This window comes from Neoarius graeffei, chromosome 9 (genome assembly GCF_027579695.1).
Source record: "Neoarius graeffei isolate fNeoGra1 chromosome 9, fNeoGra1.pri, whole genome shotgun sequence".
NCBI lineage: Eukaryota > Metazoa > Chordata > Actinopteri > Siluriformes > Ariidae > Neoarius > Neoarius graeffei.
The window spans coordinates 56,766,206-56,784,990 of record NC_083577.1 but is presented as its reverse complement, the minus strand read 5'-3'; the positions used below and the strand labels follow the sequence as shown (position 1 = coordinate 56,784,990).

Sequence of the window (18,785 nt, the reverse complement as noted above, 5' to 3'; positions counted from 1 at the left end):
AGAGAACATTATCTGTGAACACAATTCACCGTGCCATCCGCCGTTGCCAGCTAAAACTCTATAGTTCAAAGAAGAAGCCGTATCTAAACATGATCCAGAAGCGCAGACGTCTTCTCTGGGCCAAGGCTCATTTAAAATGGACTGTGGCAAAGTGGAAAACTGCTCTGTGGTCAGACGAATCAAAATTTGAAGTTCTTTATGGAAATCAGGGACGCCGTGTCATTCGGACTAAAGAGAAGGACAACCCAAGTTGTTATCATCGCTCAGTTCAGAAGCCTGCATCTCTGATGGTATGGGGTTGCATTAGTGCGTGTGGCATGGGCAGCTTGCATATCTGGAAAGACACCATCAATGCTGAAAGGTATATCCAGGTTCTAGAGCAACATATGCTCCCATCCAGACGATGTCTCTTTCAGGGAAGACCTTGCATTTTCCAACATGACAATGCCAAACCACATACTGCATCAATTACAGCATCATGGCTGCATAGAAGAAGGGTCCGGGTACTGAACTGGCCAGCCTGCAGTCCAGATCTTTCACCCATAGAAAACATTTGGCGCATCATAAAACGGAAGATACGACAAAAAAGACCTAAGACAGTTGAGCAACTAGAATCCTACATTAGACAAGAATGGGTTAACATTCCTATCCCTAAACTTGAGCAACTTGTCTCCTCAGTCCCCAGACGTTTACAGACTGTTGTAAAGAGAAAAGGGGATGTCTCACAGTGGTAAACATGACCTTGTCCCAACTTTTTTGAGATGTGTTGTTGTCATGAAATTTAAAATCACCTAATTTTTCTCTTTAAATGATACATTTTCTCAGTTTAAACATTTGATATGTCATCTATGTTCTATTCTGAATAAAATATGGAATTTTGAAACTTCCACATCATTGCATTCCGTTTTTATTTACAATTTGTACTTTGTCCCAACTTTTTTGGAATCGGGGTTGTATTATGTGCTCTAGTTGACACGTTTTTTTTTTTTTTAAGCTATGCTATATAACAGATTAGATTTTTATGTGTCTGATCAGAACAAGAGCTGATATACAGTATATAGGCTGAGGAAGATACTTAACACTGTAAATGGTTAAAAAAAAATCCATGTTCTCAGTATCAGTTTGATAAACATGGGCACTTTAGATATTAGATGTTTTCCTTTCAAACAAAACAAGCTAACAGGTTTTAAATCCAGCTATTTCTGTCTGATTTTGGACAACAGTCCCTTGTGTTTTGCTGCGTGATCTTTCACACAAGCCTTCTTTTCTGTGTGTGGGGGTGAAAGGTAGCTGATGACGCACAGGTCAGAGGAAGGACAGAAACAATACTGAGGCTGCATGAGAGATGAATGTGCTTTCCCTGGGTTTTCCACCGTTTTATATTTAAGGCGTGTGGAGGCATCAACGTCACATACCATCCAACATCTCTGCAGTTCATTCTCACTGGAACATCAAGGTTAAGTCTTTATTATTACACCAAACTACAGAGTTCATCTGAATCCCAGTGTGTTTGGGATAGCAGTGTAGAGTGATTCTTGCTGATGCATGATGCTTTTATTTCTCTCCCCCAGGCTGAGACTGATAGAAATGATTGCTTTAACATTAGTCTTTCATCATCGGTGGGAAATGAGCACATTCTGCATTGGCTACACGAAGCCAAACACTACATTCTATGAAGCAGCATAAAAAGAGATACGTTCATCCAAGCTAAATAACCTAACTGACTTAACGGTCCTGAAATCCTGGGCTGCTTAGCTTGGCCTGCAATCCTGGTGCATTAGTTTTGGTAGCTACACATGGGAAATGGTCAGTGCAGGAGCAGCTGAGGCAGAACCGCTGCTTTCTTGAGCCGTACGTGAATTATGTCAAATGTGAATTAATTTTGAAAGTTAGCTCACATCATCACATTAACCATGTGAATCATGCATTTCTTTTTCAATTGTCTTTTAAAAGTGTATTCTGTTTGCGTTCTTTTTTTTTATCACCACTTTCTTTTACCATGAGCTTGGGGGAACGAATCATTGACAGAAGAGAAAAATGAGAATGCCACGGGCTTTTCATATGAATGATGTATTGAGGCCAATTTGCTGAGTTGCACACAGCAGCTCTCTACCTGCAAGCTATGTGCATGAACAAACTGGCCAGGTTTTATGATCTTTTGTCAACTCTTTATTTTCCTATTACATTTATTTTCCTATTATTGCTTCCAGACATGAAATCCAGCCAGAACATGAGTGTCGAAGGTTTTCAGGTTCCTTAAGGTAAACCGTAACTCATTCCGGTGTATTCACAAAGTAAGATGTTTCTCACTTCTATTCTGATGAATGTGAGTTCATATCAACTTTTTCTTTCTTGTCAGAATCATATTCCATTTACAGTGGTGCTTGAAAGCTTGTGAACCCTTTAGAATTGTCTGTATTCCTGCATAAATATGACCTAAAACATCATGAGATTTTCACACAAGTCCTAAAAGTAGATAAAGGGAACCCAGTTAAACAAATGAGACAAAAATATTATACTTGGTCATTTATTTATTGAGGAAAATGATCCAATATTACATATCTGTGAGTGGCAAAAGTATGTGAACCTCTAGGATTAGCAGTTAATTTGAAGGTGAAATTAGAGTCAGGTGTTTTCAATCAATGGGATGACAATCAGGTGTGAGTGGGCACCCTGTTTTATTTAAAGAACAGGGATCTATCAAAGTCTGATCTTCACAACACATGTTTGTGGAAGTGTATCATGGCACGAACCATGGGCGTAGTGGACGCGGGGTACAGTACGTGGGGGACATGTCCCCCGCACTTCCCGTATTTGTGCCCTCTGTCCCCTGCACTTTTTACAGCCATTACAACCACTCAATTCATTTTTAACATATGGAAACGTGTTTTTCCGAGCCGCCTCTAATCGCATCATGAGCAGGCAGAGCTACCAGTAAGGCGGCAAACAAACACCGCTGTCGTGTGCGATCAGAGACGCTTTAGAAAATATTGTATGAGTGTCTTTGGTGTGATTCAGATCTGGGCAGTGCTTCTGTATGTTCAGCAAACCAGCCAAGAGGCTAGAGACTTGAGATAGTTTTTTCCAAACAAACCGTGTAAGTTGAGTAATGCTGTTGAATGTAGATAATGTTTCGCTAAAAGATGACAAATAGATGTCAATTTAGTTAGTTAAGCTAGCTAGCTGACTTAGAGGTGGTAGTCTCATCTCATCTCATTATCTCTAGCCTCTTTATCCTGTTCTACAGGGTTGCAGGCAAGCTGGAGCCTATCCTAGCTGACTACGGGCGAAAGGCGGGGTACACCCTGGACAAGTCACCAGGTCATCACAGGGCTGACACATAGACACAGACAACCATTCACACTCACATTCACACCTACGGTCAATTTAGAGTCACCAGTTAACCTAACCTGCATGTCTTTGGACTGTGGGGGAAACCGGAGCACCCAGAGGAAACCCACGCGGACACGGGGAGAACATGCAAACTCCACACAGAAAGGCCCTCGCCGGCCCCGGGGCTCGAACCCGGACCTTCTTGCTGTGAGGCGACAGCGCTAACCACTACACCACCGTGCCGCCCAGAGGCGGTAGTAACTAGTTACATTTACTCCGTTACATTTACTTGAGTAACTTTTTGGATAAATTGTACTCTTAAGAGTTGTTTTGTTGCAAAATACGTTTTACTTTTACTTGAGTAATATTATTCTAAAGTAACAATACTCTTACTTGAGTAACATTACTATTTTGGCTACTCTAAGATTACTCACTTCTGGGTAGAAAATAAGAATATAAATGTATTTGTGTTCCTTTGACTGTTATTTTTGTAAAGATTTAATTTATTTTTGTGGTAGTTAAAGTTTAAAGTACATGAATTTGCTGATTATTATTACTGTATTCCTAATTCTATTTCAAAATGTTGCTTTCCACATATTTTTAATCTTTATTGCCACAATAGAAAGAGCAGGGTGAGAGAGGAGACAGTGGACCAGAGGCCAACAGGGATGATTATGCAGGGTCACAGGTGAGAAGAGAATATAACTAGCTACGTCACTACTACTATTCTTAATTCTATTTATAAATTTTACTTTATAGATTTTGAATTTAGATTTTGATAGTATATCATTTTAAAGAAATAAAGTCGGTTCCCTGGTGCTGTGCTGTTTGTGGTTATGCGGTTCTTTAGCTGCTAAGGAGAGGTGCAATTGAATGTGAGAGGATGATAAATCACTCAATAGACCTCTGAGCAATTTGTCCCCCTCACAAGGTCACAAAGGACCCCAGGGTAACATCTAAGCAACTGAAGGCCTCTCTCACATTGGCTGATGTTAATGTTCATGAGTCCACCATCAAGAGAACACTGAACAACAATGGTGTGTATGGCAGGGTTGCAAGGAGAAAGCCACTGCTCTCCAAAAAGAACATTGCTGCTCATCTGCAGTTTGCTAAAGATCACATGGACAAGCCAGAGGGCTGTTGGAAAAATGTTTTGTGGACGGATGAGACCAAAATAGAACTTTTTGGTTTAAATGAGAAGCGTTATGTTTGGAGAAAGGAAAACACTGCATTCCAGCATAAGAACCTTATCCCATCTGTGAAACATGGTGGTGGTAGTATCATGGTTTGGGCCTGTTTTGCTGCATCTGGGCCAGGACGGCTTGCCATCATTGATGGAACAATGAATTCTGAATTATACCAGTGAATTCTGAAGGAAAATGTGAGGACATCTGTCCATGAACTGAATCTCAAGAGAAGGTGGGTTATGCAGCAAGACAACGACCCTAAGCACACAAGTCGTTCTACCAAAGAATGGTTAAAGAAGAATAAAGTTAATGTTTTGGAATGGCCAAGTCAAAGTCCTGACCTTAATGCAATGGAAATGTTGTGGAAGGACCTGAAGCGAGCAGTTCATGTGAGGAAACCCACCAACATCCCAGAGTTGAAGCTGTTCTGTACAGAGGAATGGGCTAAAATTCCTCCAAGCTGGTGTGCAGGACTGATCAACAGTTACCGCAAACGTTTAGCTGCAGTTATTGCACAGATGGGTGGCATGGTGGTGTAGTGGTTAGCATGGTCGCCTCACAGCAAGAAGGTTCTGGGTTCGAGCCCAGTGGCCAGCAGGGGCCTTTCTGTGCGGAGTTTGCATGTTCTCCCTGTGTCTGCATGGGTTTCCTCCGGGTGCTCCGGTTTCCCCCACAGTTCAGAGACATGCAGTTAGGTTAACGTGGGGCTGCCTTGGGATGAGGTGCCCTTGAGCAAGGTACCTAACCCCTGACTGCTCCCCGGGTGCTGTAGTATGGCTGCCCACTGCTCTGGGTGTGTGCGCGTGTTTTCACTGCTTCAGATGGGTTAAATGCAGAGGATGAATTTCACTGTGCTTGAAGTGTGCATGTGACAAATAAAGGTTTCTTCTTCTTCTTCTTCTTCACAAGGGGGTCACACCAGATACTGAAAGCAAAGGTTCACATACTTTTGCCACTCACAGATATGTAATATTGGATCATTTTCCTCAATAAATAAATGACCAAGTAGAATATTTTTGTTTCATTTGTTTAACTGGGTTCTCTTTATCTACTTTTAGGACTTGTGTGAAAATCTCATGATGTTTTAGGTCATATTTATGCAGAAATATAGAAAATTCTAAAGGGTTCACAAACTTTCAAACACCGCTGTACCGTATATGCTGTATAAACTGATCTGGGGTGGGTTTCCCAAAAGCATCGTAGCACAAAGATCATTGTTAAATAATACAGCAAGCAGCACAATGAACACACTCTGTCCTAGTTAAGATGCTCTTAGTGTTAAGAGGCTTTTGGGAAACCCACCCCGACGTAACTTCAGCTAGTTAGATTTTCCTGTGGGTCTGGGTGTTTTATGGATACCTTCTCCTTAAATCCCTGCTGATGGCAAATCAATTTGTATAAAAATACATTTGATAGTAATTCCATTATGCTGTCCCCAGACTAAATATGTGTCAACAGTCTATTTATGTACATACTGGAGGGGTACAGATTAGGAAGGCGTATATCCTGTTATGCCATGACGCAACTTTATTTTGCCCACTGGAATAAAGCCATCCTCCTCGCTGTGGTATTGATTTGGATGGTGATGCCCTCCTCCTGTGTTCCTCTGTCCCACTGGGTAGGAGACACAGTTGTCACCTGCCATTTCCACTTTCCCACACTTCCAGACCACTAGCTCTCTGCTATCTGCCAAACTCACACGGACAGCGCTGCCAAAACAGTGCCTGCTGCTGCCAAGTGGGAATTCAGTTTTAAAAATGACAGAACCCGGCTCAGAAGCATTAATCTGTTGTGTCAGTATATTTGACGCTGGGTCGCCTCAGGCCTGTAGCACAAATACACTTGCTGCTGCCCTGTCCATACAAGCGAAGGACAGCTGCTGTAATATAGTTTGTGTCAACTTTATTCACACACAAAAAAAGCAGAAGCACATGCCAAAGCCACTTCTCCTTCATACGTTATCAACACAGCAAATAAAAATTCAGCTGGCCGGTGACAAGGTCATGCACTGACTCATGATTAAGAATGTCTGGCTTGTTCTGCTTTTTCACCCTTGCACTTGTTAGTAATCCTCCTTTCTTTGAATCGAAGGCAGAAGTTGATATTTCCCAGTGACATGCATCAGGTATCACAGAGTCATCCTTCTCCCATTAGGTATTATGGAGTGATTTTAATAGAGCTGTGTACAGTATAGCTGAAACGGAGCAGCAGGGCTCCAGGGACAGGTCACGTCATCTTTATCTCTGCCTTTCTGACTATAGACCGACTTAAAGCGCAGAGGTGGTGACCAGCTGTTAAATATTTTGCAGGACAGCTGCTCACAATCTGAGCCCCCTGCTGTATGGTAAACCATTTACCGACAGACTGTGGCTAATTTACTGCACTGACTGACTCGGCATAGTTCTACTCATAAAACTCCAACACTATATATATATGAGCAATTGTCTCAACTTTTACTTGAGGGAAGAACAAGAAAGAAACAAAACAAGGACATATTTTAAAGTCACAGTTTTTCATTTTAATCTCAGGTAGTAGTTATTAAGTACACTTAATGATGCTTTCCAGTTTTTCTAGTGAATTAAGTGTGCATTTCTGTTAAGCTCAATTAATTATTAAATGGAAAAGCTTCTTATAACAAGGCGATAGACTTTGACAATTACTATTTACATAAAAATACAAAAATATATATTCACAAATTACTCATAATTTACAATAACTAGCTCTATACAATTACAAATAATAATTTCTATAAAAGGCGATTTAAATAATCTTCCAGATCAAGTTTTCCAGAGGAAGCACAATGAGTCCTTATAGCGTAGGGGTTTATGAATGAGACAGAGAGATGTCTTCATGAGTTTCGTCATCGTGTCGGCCCATGACTGTGCCTGTCCAGTGTGGCCTGCTGTCTGCTTGCTCTTCCTGATGGTGTAAAACTTGGTAACTAACTCCAGGTCACATGCCTACAGAAGAACGAGTGCACAGTTAATGAAGCTCCATTGGTTATTAGTTGCAAGTTGAGAGGTCTAGTTTTAATGAACAGCCACACTGTGAGGAGTCCGGCCTTGTAAACCTTAACTGCTTATCTTCACCGCTCAGATACGCTACCGTTCAAAAGTTTGGGGTCACTCTGAAATGTCCTTATTTTTGAAAGAAAAGCACTGTTCTTTTCAATGAAGATCACTTTAAACTAATCAGAAATCCACTCTATTGAGGTATTTCACCTGACGTCACAGGGTCACGTGACGCCCCGGTGTCCACCATTTTGGACGGCAAGCTAGCTAATGTCAACAACAGTAGCTAGTATGTTACTGTAGCAATGTTTACGTTCAGTCATTTGGATGACTCTTAAAACCTTTCAGTCTCAAGTTTTTCCTTTACTGGATTTACTAGTTTACTGAGCCAGCGAGCCCCGGAGCGCTAGCTAGCCGGCCAGCGAGCCCCGGAGCGCTAGCTAGCCGGCCAGCGAGCCCCGGAGCGCTAGCTAGCCGGCCAGCGAGCCCCGGAGCGCTAGCTAGCCGGCCAGCGAGCCCCGGAGCGCTAGCTAGCCGGCCAGCGAGCCCCGGAGCGCTAGCTAGCCGGCCAGCGAGCCCCGGAGCGCTAGCTAGCTAGCGCCAGCCAGCCAGCCCCGGAGCGCGCTCAGTAAACTAGTAAATACAGTAAAGGAAAAACTTATAACGGGCCATGTCTCAACAGACTAAGAAGTTATTTCAATGACATTTAATAACATTTTGTTTATCCTGAGGACTGAAAGTAAATGAAAATGTGAACAAATCTTAGCTGTCAGTGAACAATCCTGGTGGAAGCAGGTAAATGTCGTTCTCTAAGCCTGCTCCTCAATTTTTGCAAATACCTCTCCCTCTGCTCGCCCTGTAAATGCTCTACGTCGCTGGATAGTGAAGGTGTTTTCTGCATCTCGCTCCTTTTTCTTTTATGTTTTTCGTTTGTCGCCTTCCTCGCATTCAAACTGATTCGAGCCGTGACGTCCAAAATGGCAGCATCACATGACTTGGTCACGTGAGTGAAATACCTCAATACATTGCTAATGTGGTAAATGACTATTCTAGCTGCAAATGTCTGTTTTTGGTGCAATATCTGCATAGGTGTATAGAGGCCCATTTCCAGCAACTATCACTCCAGTGTTCTAATGGTACAATGTGTTTGCTCATTGCCTCAGAAGGCTAATGGATGATTAGAAAACCCTTGTACAATCATGTTAGCACAGCTGAAAACAGTTGAGCTCTTTAGAGAAGCTATAAAACTGACCTTCCTTTGAGCAGATTGAGTTTCTGGAGCATCACATTTGTGGGGTCGATTAAATGCTCAAAAAAATGTCTTGACTATATTTTCTATTCATTTTACAACTTATGGTGGCAAATAAAAGTGTGACTTTTCATGGGAAACACAAAATTGTCTGGGTGACCCCAAACTTTTGAACGGTAGTGTACTCAGACTAGAGAACATTCAGTTAATGAGCAGCAAAACAAAAACACAAAATGCAAAGATTTCCATGAAGCCACTCCCCTCACTGACATGTACAGTGCTCATTCTGTCTCTCACACACCTCTGAGGCACATTAATAGCACTTCAAAACTAAACTTTTTCCAGGGATATATGTATAGTTATAAGAGCTGGCCCTCCCATAGCACTGAACACTTACTTGCTAATGTCTTATCAAGGTCAGCAATGAAGTCTTCCAGTTCCTTTGTGTCACCAAGTTTTGCTGTAATGAGAATATTACCAAATAAATCAAAATGAAAATAAGCACATATACATTATCTATGTATTTTTTTTAACCCGTCACTAAATTAGCACATAAATTAATTAATTAATTCGTTCTTCCTGCTATATTAACTCATTCCAAACAGAGCTAAGCATTTCTGTAGGTCACCCTGGATATAAAACAAACACTTTTTAAATGTAAACATCCCAACACTCACGTTTGGGTGATGTGACTGAAGGGCTGGTAGGTGAAGGCGAGAAGACAGGAGAGTTGAGTCTCTCATCACTAAAGCTGAAGCTGTTTCTGTTGAGAGACTCTGCACCTGTTCCAGAGAGAGAGAGAGTGAATGAATGAGCATGAGCATGGCTAAGAAAACATTCACTGGCAATTCCTTCCTCTCCATCACTTTTAAGAATCCCACCCACTGGCAAGAAAACCGAAAGCCAAACGCCACAGTGGGCATAGTCCTCTCTGTGTGAAAAACCGCACGCCCAGCTTCATGTTTACCCATTCTTATCCCTGCTCAGAATTCACACACAGGCATGTTGCTGCAGGAAGCGTGCAGTGTATTCAGTTTTGGTTGTCTGTGTACGGCTCCACAGAGTCCCGAGCACCTCAGTGTTGTGAGCACAATGTTTTCTCTCTCACTCACTCACTCACACCACAGCCTTCAAATGGAAACAGAAGTGCTAAAGAAGCACAGGATGCGTGCATTCCACATTGTGTCACAAAGAACTGAGTGATATTAATGATGGCTTTCATTCAGTCAGGAGATGTTTTCAGCCACCACACAATTTGACAACATGCTTCAGGATGTAATGTGAAGAAATTATGCATTTGTTCAAATAATGGAACATAGCTGGGAAATGTATACATTTATTTTGGACTTTATTTGGTTATAATCCTTGAGAGGACAATCACTGGCTGTATTTACAGTCATGTACAGGCAAACGCGTTTATCTAGAGTGACTTCCAGTGCAATGGTACCAAGTACTTAAAGACTAAGGATTCATAAAATGAAAGCACGTCACACCAAGTGCCAGAGTCTCGTCAGTAACGACATTGGCCATGTTTAAAACCCAGATGTTGGATTTAAGAGTGTTCTGGACAATATATGCCACTCCAGAGAAATACAATAACGTGTTTCTCTAGATATTATCTAGTTATTGCGAGGTTATACCTCAGAAGATGCATACATACTTTGTTTTATGGCTTCTTATATTGTGCAGGAGAAAAACTCCTTTCATTTTGCCACTAACTACATGCACTGGTGACTAAAAGGATTCAAGTGAAAATGTGAGCGATGAACTTGAAAATGATAGCCTGTATTCTCCAGACTGCACTGAAAACTGCTTGTTAGACACTTAATCATTCTTCCTGGCCGAGCCGAGGTTCAGACTTTCCATGTATCAGAAACCCCAACATCAGTGCAGTCTGTCTGCTTTCAGAAATCTTCTAGACTCCCTGCTCAGACAAATCCGTGAGCGCTGACTGCTTTTGCTCCTTTGCACCAGATCCAGAATTATAATCACATGTATTATGTATCTAGATCAAGCAGACTTTTAGAACAAAGTGCTCACTCCAAATTTGAGAGGCAGAGGGATATGATTAATAGTGAGTAGGCTGTCACAGTATCACCACTAACTCATAGTGTGTGTGCATGAGATGTATTCATTTCAGCTGTACACAATCAGAAACAAAAGGGTACTAAACTGCACCTTTCCTTGTTCCTGGGGTGACACCCTCAGGGGGACAGCTTTTGTAACTTATTATGCACCTTTTATTTAGAAACGTACATGTAGTGAACCTTTAAACCGTTTTGCCAATAAGTAATTTATTTCTATAACAACAACAACAACTATAGCCATGTTTCCAGATACGTAAAGATACAAGAGATGTAACCACCCAAGTGACAGGGAAAGGTAGTTACCTTTTTTTGTGTGTGTGTGTGGCAGAGAGAGAGAAAAGTGTGTGTGTGTGTGTGTGTGTGTGTGTGTGTGTGTGTGTGTGTGTGTGTGTGTGTGAGTGAGAGAGAGAGAGAGACGTGCCACATAAGTAGTTTATACAAATCAGATGCAAAGGATCCTGTCATGTGTCTTCACAGCTTAGTGCCAGAGTTTCTCTTAGGAGTTCTTCACTTCCACTGTAATTTCTATTCAATTTCTATTCATGTTCATGCTAGTTTGTGGATTTGTAAAGCACATGACCAAGCTTAAGAAATGGTATCCCATGAATTCTTGTGATGTGGAGTCACTAGAAGCCTACCAGACACCTGAAATGTCTTTGGATTATTATGATGATGATGATGAGCTCACAGCTCCCACTCACTGTCTGAGTCGCTGATGCCGCTGTCGCTGACGCTCGCGCTGCTCCGCCTTTTCATGGTCTTTAAGTGCTCGTCATACCGGAAATGTCTCTTCTCAAAGGGCGAAGTGAAATCCTCAATGACTGCGTCGAACTCACACAGCACCGCGTTCAGGTCATCGTCCTCCTCCAGGAAAGCTGAAAGAATCGCAGAGTCACATTTCAAACTTACCATTCCTCAGTAAACTGTGCCGCCTCTCTGAGCAAACACAGCTATCACCCCCCTGCAGCTATCACCCCGACACCCATCACCCCCCTGCAGCTATCACCCCGACACCCATCACCCCCCTGCAGCTATCACCCCCCTGCAGCTATCACCCCGACACCCATCACCCCCCTGCAGCTATCACCCCCCTGCAGCTATCACCCCCCTACAGCTATCACCCCGACAGCTATCACCCCCCTACAGCTATCACCCCCCACAGCTATCACCCCCCTTACAGCTATCACCCCGACAGCTATCACCCCCCTACAGCTATCACCCTGAGAGCTATCACCCCCCTACAGCTATCACCCCCCTACAGCTATCACCCCGACAGTTATCACCCCCCTACAGCTATCACCCTGACAGCTATCACCCCCCCTACAGCTATCACCCCCCTTACAGCTATCACCCCCCTACAGCTATCACCCCCTTACAGCTATCACCCCCTTACAGCTATCACCCCGACAGGTATCACCCCAACAGCTATCAACCCCTTACAGCTATCACCCCGACAGCTATCACCCCCTTACAGCTATCACCCCGACAGCTATCACCCCCTTACAGCTATCACCCCGACAGCTATCACCCCCTTACAGCTATCACCCCGACAGCTATCACCCCCTTACAGCTATCACCCCCTTACAGCTATCACCCCGACAGCTATCACCCCCCTGCAGCTATCACCCCGACAGCTATCACCCCCTTACAGCTATCATCCCGACAGCTATCACCCCCTTACAGCTATCACCCCGACAGCTATCACCCCGACAGGTATCACCCCCCTGCAGCTATCACCCCGACAGCTATCACCCCCTTACAGCTATCACCCCGACAGGTATCACCCCCCTGCAGCTATCACCCCGACAGGTATCACCCCGACAGCTATCACCCCCTTACAGCTATCACCCCCCTGCAGCTATCATCCCGACAGGTATCACCCCCCGACAGCTATCACCCCGACAGCTATCACCCCCCTGCAGCTATCACCCCGACAGCTATCACCCCGACAGGTAAGAGCGCTGGACCCTGAGCCCAACCAGCAGGGAACACTGAAACTTACATTTACTCTGAGACTTTATCTTTGGTGACTTCATTCCGGTGGCGTCTCCCAGCACAAACCGCAGTTATTCCAAGATAAGAAGTGGCTCCTCAGGTCCTCTCACTCTCACTGAACTTCTCTCAGGACGAAGCAGCGCGACTTTGCTTTTAAATATTCCCCGACTGCCACAGGGGGCGGGGCAATGGGGCGGGGCCAACGCATCTGCGCTCGTGGCGACGCGCCATACCGCATAACGTTCTGCTGCGCTAATGAGCTGTGGGATGGGACTTAACTCAATATTACATGCATACAAACAAACAAACAAGCCCATGAATCTGTGAGATAACCGTTCATGCTCATTCAGATGGAAATAAGAACTGGGAAATAAATGTGGCATTAGGAAATAAATGTCCCCTGAAATAAATAAAAGTAGTAGTCTTTTGAAAAACGTCGTTCTGAATAATACTTATTAGCTTTATTTATTTATTTATTTATTTATTTAACTATGTTGGCTTATTTATATTTTTGTAATTTATATATTTACAGTTTCAGGGTAGGCTGTTTATTTCAAATGCGCTCTCTCTCTCACATATATATATATAGGGGCGACACGGTGGTGTAGTGGTTAGCACTGTCGCCTCACAGCACTCTCAGAAAACAAAGTACATCACTGTACCTTTAGGGGTACAACGGCTTGTCACTGGGGCAGTACCCTCTAAGGTACTTATTTGTACCATTTATATGCTGATTGAAAACATATATGTACCTTTCTGACCCTAAAAAGATACATATAGTTACCTTGAAGTCCAATAATGAGCCCTAAGGGGTACATTAGTGTAGCTTGTACCTTTGGGGACAGAAATGGACTCCTACGGTACCCCTATTTCTGACAGTAAGCAAGAAGGTTCTGGGTTCGAGCCAGCGAGGGCCTTTCTGTGCGGAGTTTGCATGTTCTCCCCGTGTCCGCGTGGGTTTCCTCCGGGTGCTCTGGTTTCCCCCACAGTCCAAAGACATGCAGGTTAGGTTAACTGGTGACTCTAAATTGACCGTAGGTGTGAATGTGAGTGTGAATGGTTGGTTGTCTCTGTGTCAGCCCTGTGATGACCTGGTGACTTGTCCAGGGTGTACCCCACCTCTCACCCATAGTCAGCTGGGATAGGCTCCAGCTTGCCTGTGACTCTGTAGGACAGGATAAAGTGGCTACAGATAATGGATGGATGGATGGATGGATGGATGGATGGATATGGCTTAAATGACATTCCATAATGAGCTAGCATCACAAACGAATGACACCCTGCCTAGTATAACTATTTGGACTATTTATTTGAGTGTGCAGTTCAGGAGTCTGGGGCTTCATTTAGATTTCCGATTGAGTTACACCAATTGGTGTCATTATCCCTAGTAAAAGTATGTGTTTGTAAACAACCACATGACTTTAACGCAATTCCTGTTTATTTTTAATCATGCCAAGACCCTTAGTGTACTACTCGAATCGTTTCCTATTTTCATCACCTGTTCTTTATTTAGCACCTCAACACATTCTTCAGTTTATCCCTCTGGGGGGCCCTTAAAGGCGAGAGATGCACACTGTCTGCCCTACAACAGACAATTTCTTTTTCAGTAAAAGTGTCGCTGTTATCCATCAGTGTAGCTACCTGCAAGAAGCTAGAAGACTCTATTATGACCAGGCCAGGGGGTCTCAAAACTTTTGTACTGTATAACTGTATAAGGAATCCGTACTAACCCCCTTAGCACAGATTTATTTTCTGAACCTTATTTAACTGTGTCGAATAATATTTTGTCTGTTTATTTATTCCTGAACTTTCCACGGACAGAACAGACTGGCTCCAAGCTGACATTAGTTGTAGGCTTTTTTGTGCGTTCATGAGGTTTAGATGAACACTGATTTAATTCATGGGACCAGTCAAACATGCTAATAAGGACACAATATCAGCCTAAATATAGGCTCATAGTGGATTGTGGTTTCCACCAGTCTGACACAATGGAGGGAAAGAAATACTGTGTGCTACAGGCTATACAGTATGTAGGCCATAACTTTTAGCAACAAAATCACATTTAGCATAACGCTATGTGAAAACAGTAGTAAAACATTAGTGCTGGTGCTGCGCTGAGGCGGCACGGTGGTGTAGTGGTTAGCACTGTCACCTCACAGCAAGAAGGTTCTGGGTTCGAGCCCAGCGGCCAACGAGGGCCTTTCTGTGCAGAGTTTGCATGTTCTCCCTGTGTCCGCGTGGGTTTCTTCCGGGTGCTCCGGTTTCCCCCACAGTCCAAAGACATGCAGGTTAGGTTAACTGGTGACTCTAAATTGACCGTAGGTGTGAGTGTGAGTGTGAATGGTTGTCTGTGTCTATGTGTCAGCCCTGTGATGACTTGGCAACTTGTCCAGGGTGTACCCCGCCTTTCGCCCGTAGTCAGCTGGGATAGGCTCCAGCTTGCCTGCGACCCTGTAGGACAGGAGGATAAGCAGCTACAGATGATGGATGGATGGATGGATGGATGGATGGTACTGCGCTCCCACCCACCCGCAAATGTCGACTCTTTGTTGTAATACTGTATTGAGTTTGTAGCGACATCTGGTGGTCCATACCCGCAATTACACTCTGAGTTCAGGACCCACAGCACTGGGCGATTGAGTTCCGATTTATTTCAAACGTGACACAAAATAACAGAATGATGTGACGTAAGATTCAGTAGTTCACACATGACGTTCCCTGAAGTGTCAAGTCCACCAGTGTTTTACTATTTTATCACACCACTGACTGTGTGCTGCAAGACGGACAAATGGGAAAAACAGGATGTGTTTGTAGTTGCACTTTCCTGATGCCTTTTAGTGCTGCAGTGTTGGACAATAACAGTATCAGGGTCATGTAATGTTAAAAAACATGCAAACAAAACCCCAAAACGCAAAAGTCCAATTATTGATTTTGCTATACACTGAAGACATTTGATGATGAGTATGAGATGATAGATCAGAAGTTCAGCTTTCATTTCCTGATATGTACATCTTGATACGTTAAACAACTTAGAATATGGCACCTTTTATAGCATTCCACCCAGCATTTAGGTGAGCAAAAGTATTGGAATAGATGGGCGTACCATAAATTAAAGTAAATAACACTTTATATTTGATTGCATATCCCTTACTTGCAATAATTCCATCAGGTCATTGACCCACTGACATCACCAGACTGTTGCATTCTTCCTTTGTGATGCTTTTCCAGGCTTGTAATGCAGCTTCTTTCAGTTTGTTTGTTAGGTTTCTCCCTTCAGTCTCCTCTTCAAGAGGTGAAATGAAATGCTCGATTGGGTTAAGGTCTAGTGATTGACTTGGTCAGTCTAAAACCTTCTGCATTTTTCCCCTGATGAAAGTGTTGGCAGTGTGTTTTGGGTCATTATCTTGCTGCATGATGAAGTTTATCCCAATTAGACTTGGATGCATTTCTCTGCAAATTGGCAGACAAAATATTTCTGTAGACTTCTGGATTCATTCTGCCATTGCAATCATGAGTGACATCATCAATAACGAGTGAGCCTGTTCCAGAAGCAGCCATGCAAGCCCAAGCAATAACACTACCTCCACCTGGCTTATCTTTTCTTTCTCCATACTTTGGTGGAGGTTAACCTTGGCTCTTTTGTGCCTCATCTCTGTATTTCTTGGTTAATTCCAATCTGGCCTTCTGATTCTTACTGCTGATGAGTGGCTTGGCCTCTATATTTTTGCTCTCAAGGTCTTCTTGAAACAGTGGATTATGACACCTTCATCTCTGCCCTGTGGAGATTGTTGATGTCACTGACTGTTGTTTTGGGGGTTTTCTTCACAGCTCTCACAATGTTTGTCATAAACTGCTGACCTGTTCAACATCTGGTTCAGTAAACCAGTGGTTTCTTTCTTTTTCAGGACATTCCAAATGGTTGTATTGTCTACAGTGGTGCTTGAAAGTTTGTGAACCTTTTAGAATGTTCTATATTTCTGCATAAATATGACCTAAAACATTATCAGATTTTCACACAAGTCCTAAAAGTAGATAAAGAGAACCCAGTTAAACAAATGAGACAAAAATATTATACTTGGTCATTTATTTATTGAGGAAAATGATCCAATATTACATATCTGTGAGTGGCAAAAGTATGTGTACCTTTGCTTTCAGTATCTGGTGTGACCCCCTTGTGCAGCAATAACTGCAAATAAATGTTTCTGGTAACTGTTGATCAGTCCTGCACACCGGCTTGGAGGAATTTTAGCCCATTCCTCCGTACAGAACAGCTTCAACTCTGGGATGTTGGTGGGTTTCCTCATATGAACTGCTCGCTTCAGGTCCTTCCACAACATTTCGATTGGATTAAAGTGACGACTTTGACTTGGCCATTCCAAAACATTAACTTTATTCTTCTTTAACCGTTCTTTGGTAGAATGACTTGTGTGCTTAGGGTCGTTGTCTTGCTCCATGACCCACCTTCTCTTGAGATTTAGTTCATGGACAGATGTCCTGATATTTTCCTTTAGAATTCGCTGGTAAAATTCAGAATTCATTGTTCCATTAATGATGGCAGGCCGTCCTGGTCCAGATGCAGCAAAACAGGCCCAAACCATGATACTACCACCACCATATTTCACAGATGGGATGAGGTTTTTATGCTGGAATGCAGTGTTTTCTTTTCTCCAAACATAACGCCTCTCATTTAAACCAAAAAGTTCTATTTTGGTCTCATCCGTCCACAAAACATTTTTCCAATAGCCTTCTGGCTTGTCCATGTGATCTTCAGCAAACTGCAGACAAGCAGTAATGTTCTTTTTGGAGAGCAGTGGCTTTCTCCTTGCAACCCTGCCATGCACACCATTGTTGTTCAGTGTTCTCCTGATGGTGGACTCATGAACATTAGCCAATGTGAGAGAGGCCTTCAGTTGCTTAGAAGTTACCCTGGGGTTCTTTGTGACCTCACTGACTATTACACGCCTTGCTCTTGGAGTGATCTTTGTTGGTCCACCACTCCTGGGGAGGGTAACAATGGTCTTGAATTACCTTCATTTGTACACAATCTGTCTGACTGTGGATTGGTGGAGTCCAAACTCTTTAGAGATGGTTTTGTAACTTTTTCCAGCCTGATGAGCATCAACAATGCTTTTTCTGAGGTCCTCAGAAATCTCCTTTGTTTATGCCATGATACACTTCTACAAACGTGTTGTGAAGAGCAGACTTTGATAGATCCCTGTTCTTTAAATAAAACAGGGTGCCCACTCACACCTGATTGTCATCCCACTGATTGAAAACACCTGACTCTAATTTCACCTTCAAATTAACTGCTAATCCTAGAGGTTCACATACTTTTGCCACTCACAGATATGTAATATTGGATCATTTTCCTCAATAAATAAATGACCAAGTATAATATTTTTTGTCTCATTTGTTTAACTGGGTTCTCTTTATCTACTTTTAGGGCTTGTGTGAAAATCTGATGATGTGTTAGGTCATATTTACAACCCCGATTCCAAAAAAGTTGGGACAAAGTACAAATTGTAAATAAAAACGGAATGCAATGATGTGGAAGTTTCAAAATTCCATATTTTATTCAGAATAGAACATAGATGACATATCAAATGTTTAAACTGAGAAAATGTATCATTTAAAGAGAAAAATTAGGTGATTTTAAATTTCATGACAACAACACATCTCAAAAAAGTTGGGACAAGGCCATGTTTACCACTGTGAGACATCCCCTTTTCTCTTTACAACAGTCTGTAAACGTCTGGGGACTGAGGAGACAAGTTGCTCAAGTTTAGGGATAGGAATGTTAACCTATTCTTGTCTAATGTAGGGTTCTAGTTGTTCAACTGTCTTAGGTCTTTTTTTGTCGTATCTTCCGTTTTATGATGCGCCAAATGTTTTCCATGGGTGAAAGATCTGGACTGCAGGCTGG

At 42.8% G+C, this 18,785-nt stretch overlaps 1 protein-coding gene across 1 annotated transcript; it reads right to left on the bottom strand.

Annotated features, from left to right (window-relative positions):
* Nucleotides 1–7,028: 7,028 nt before the first annotated feature.
* On the bottom strand, nt 7,029–13,004 carry rgcc (regulator of cell cycle). Its single transcript, XM_060928773.1, has 5 exons — nt 12,870–13,004; nt 11,569–11,742; nt 9,458–9,562; nt 9,178–9,240; nt 7,029–7,480 (listed from the first exon to the last, which is right to left on the bottom strand). The coding sequence occupies exons 1-5, from the start codon at nt 12,901–12,903 to the stop codon at nt 7,473–7,475; spliced, it is 384 nt and encodes a 127-aa protein (XP_060784756.1). The 5' UTR covers nt 12,904–13,004; the 3' UTR covers nt 7,029–7,472.
* Between the last annotated feature and the right edge of the window lie 5,781 nt (nt 13,005–18,785).

Bases quoted from the DNA above. Each gene is read 5' to 3' on its own strand.
- rgcc (XM_060928773.1), bottom strand. From the start codon at position 12,903: ATGAAGTCACCAAAGATAAAGTCTCAGAGTAAAT. The intron at 9,563-11,568 runs GTGAGTGGGAGC...TCTCTGGAACAG, and splicing joins CGGCATCAGCGACTCAGACA to GTGCAGAGTCTCTCAACAGA. The intron at 9,241-9,457 runs GTGAGTGTTGGG...TTCTCATTACAG, and splicing joins TTCAGTCACATCACCCAAAC to CAAAACTTGGTGACACAAAG.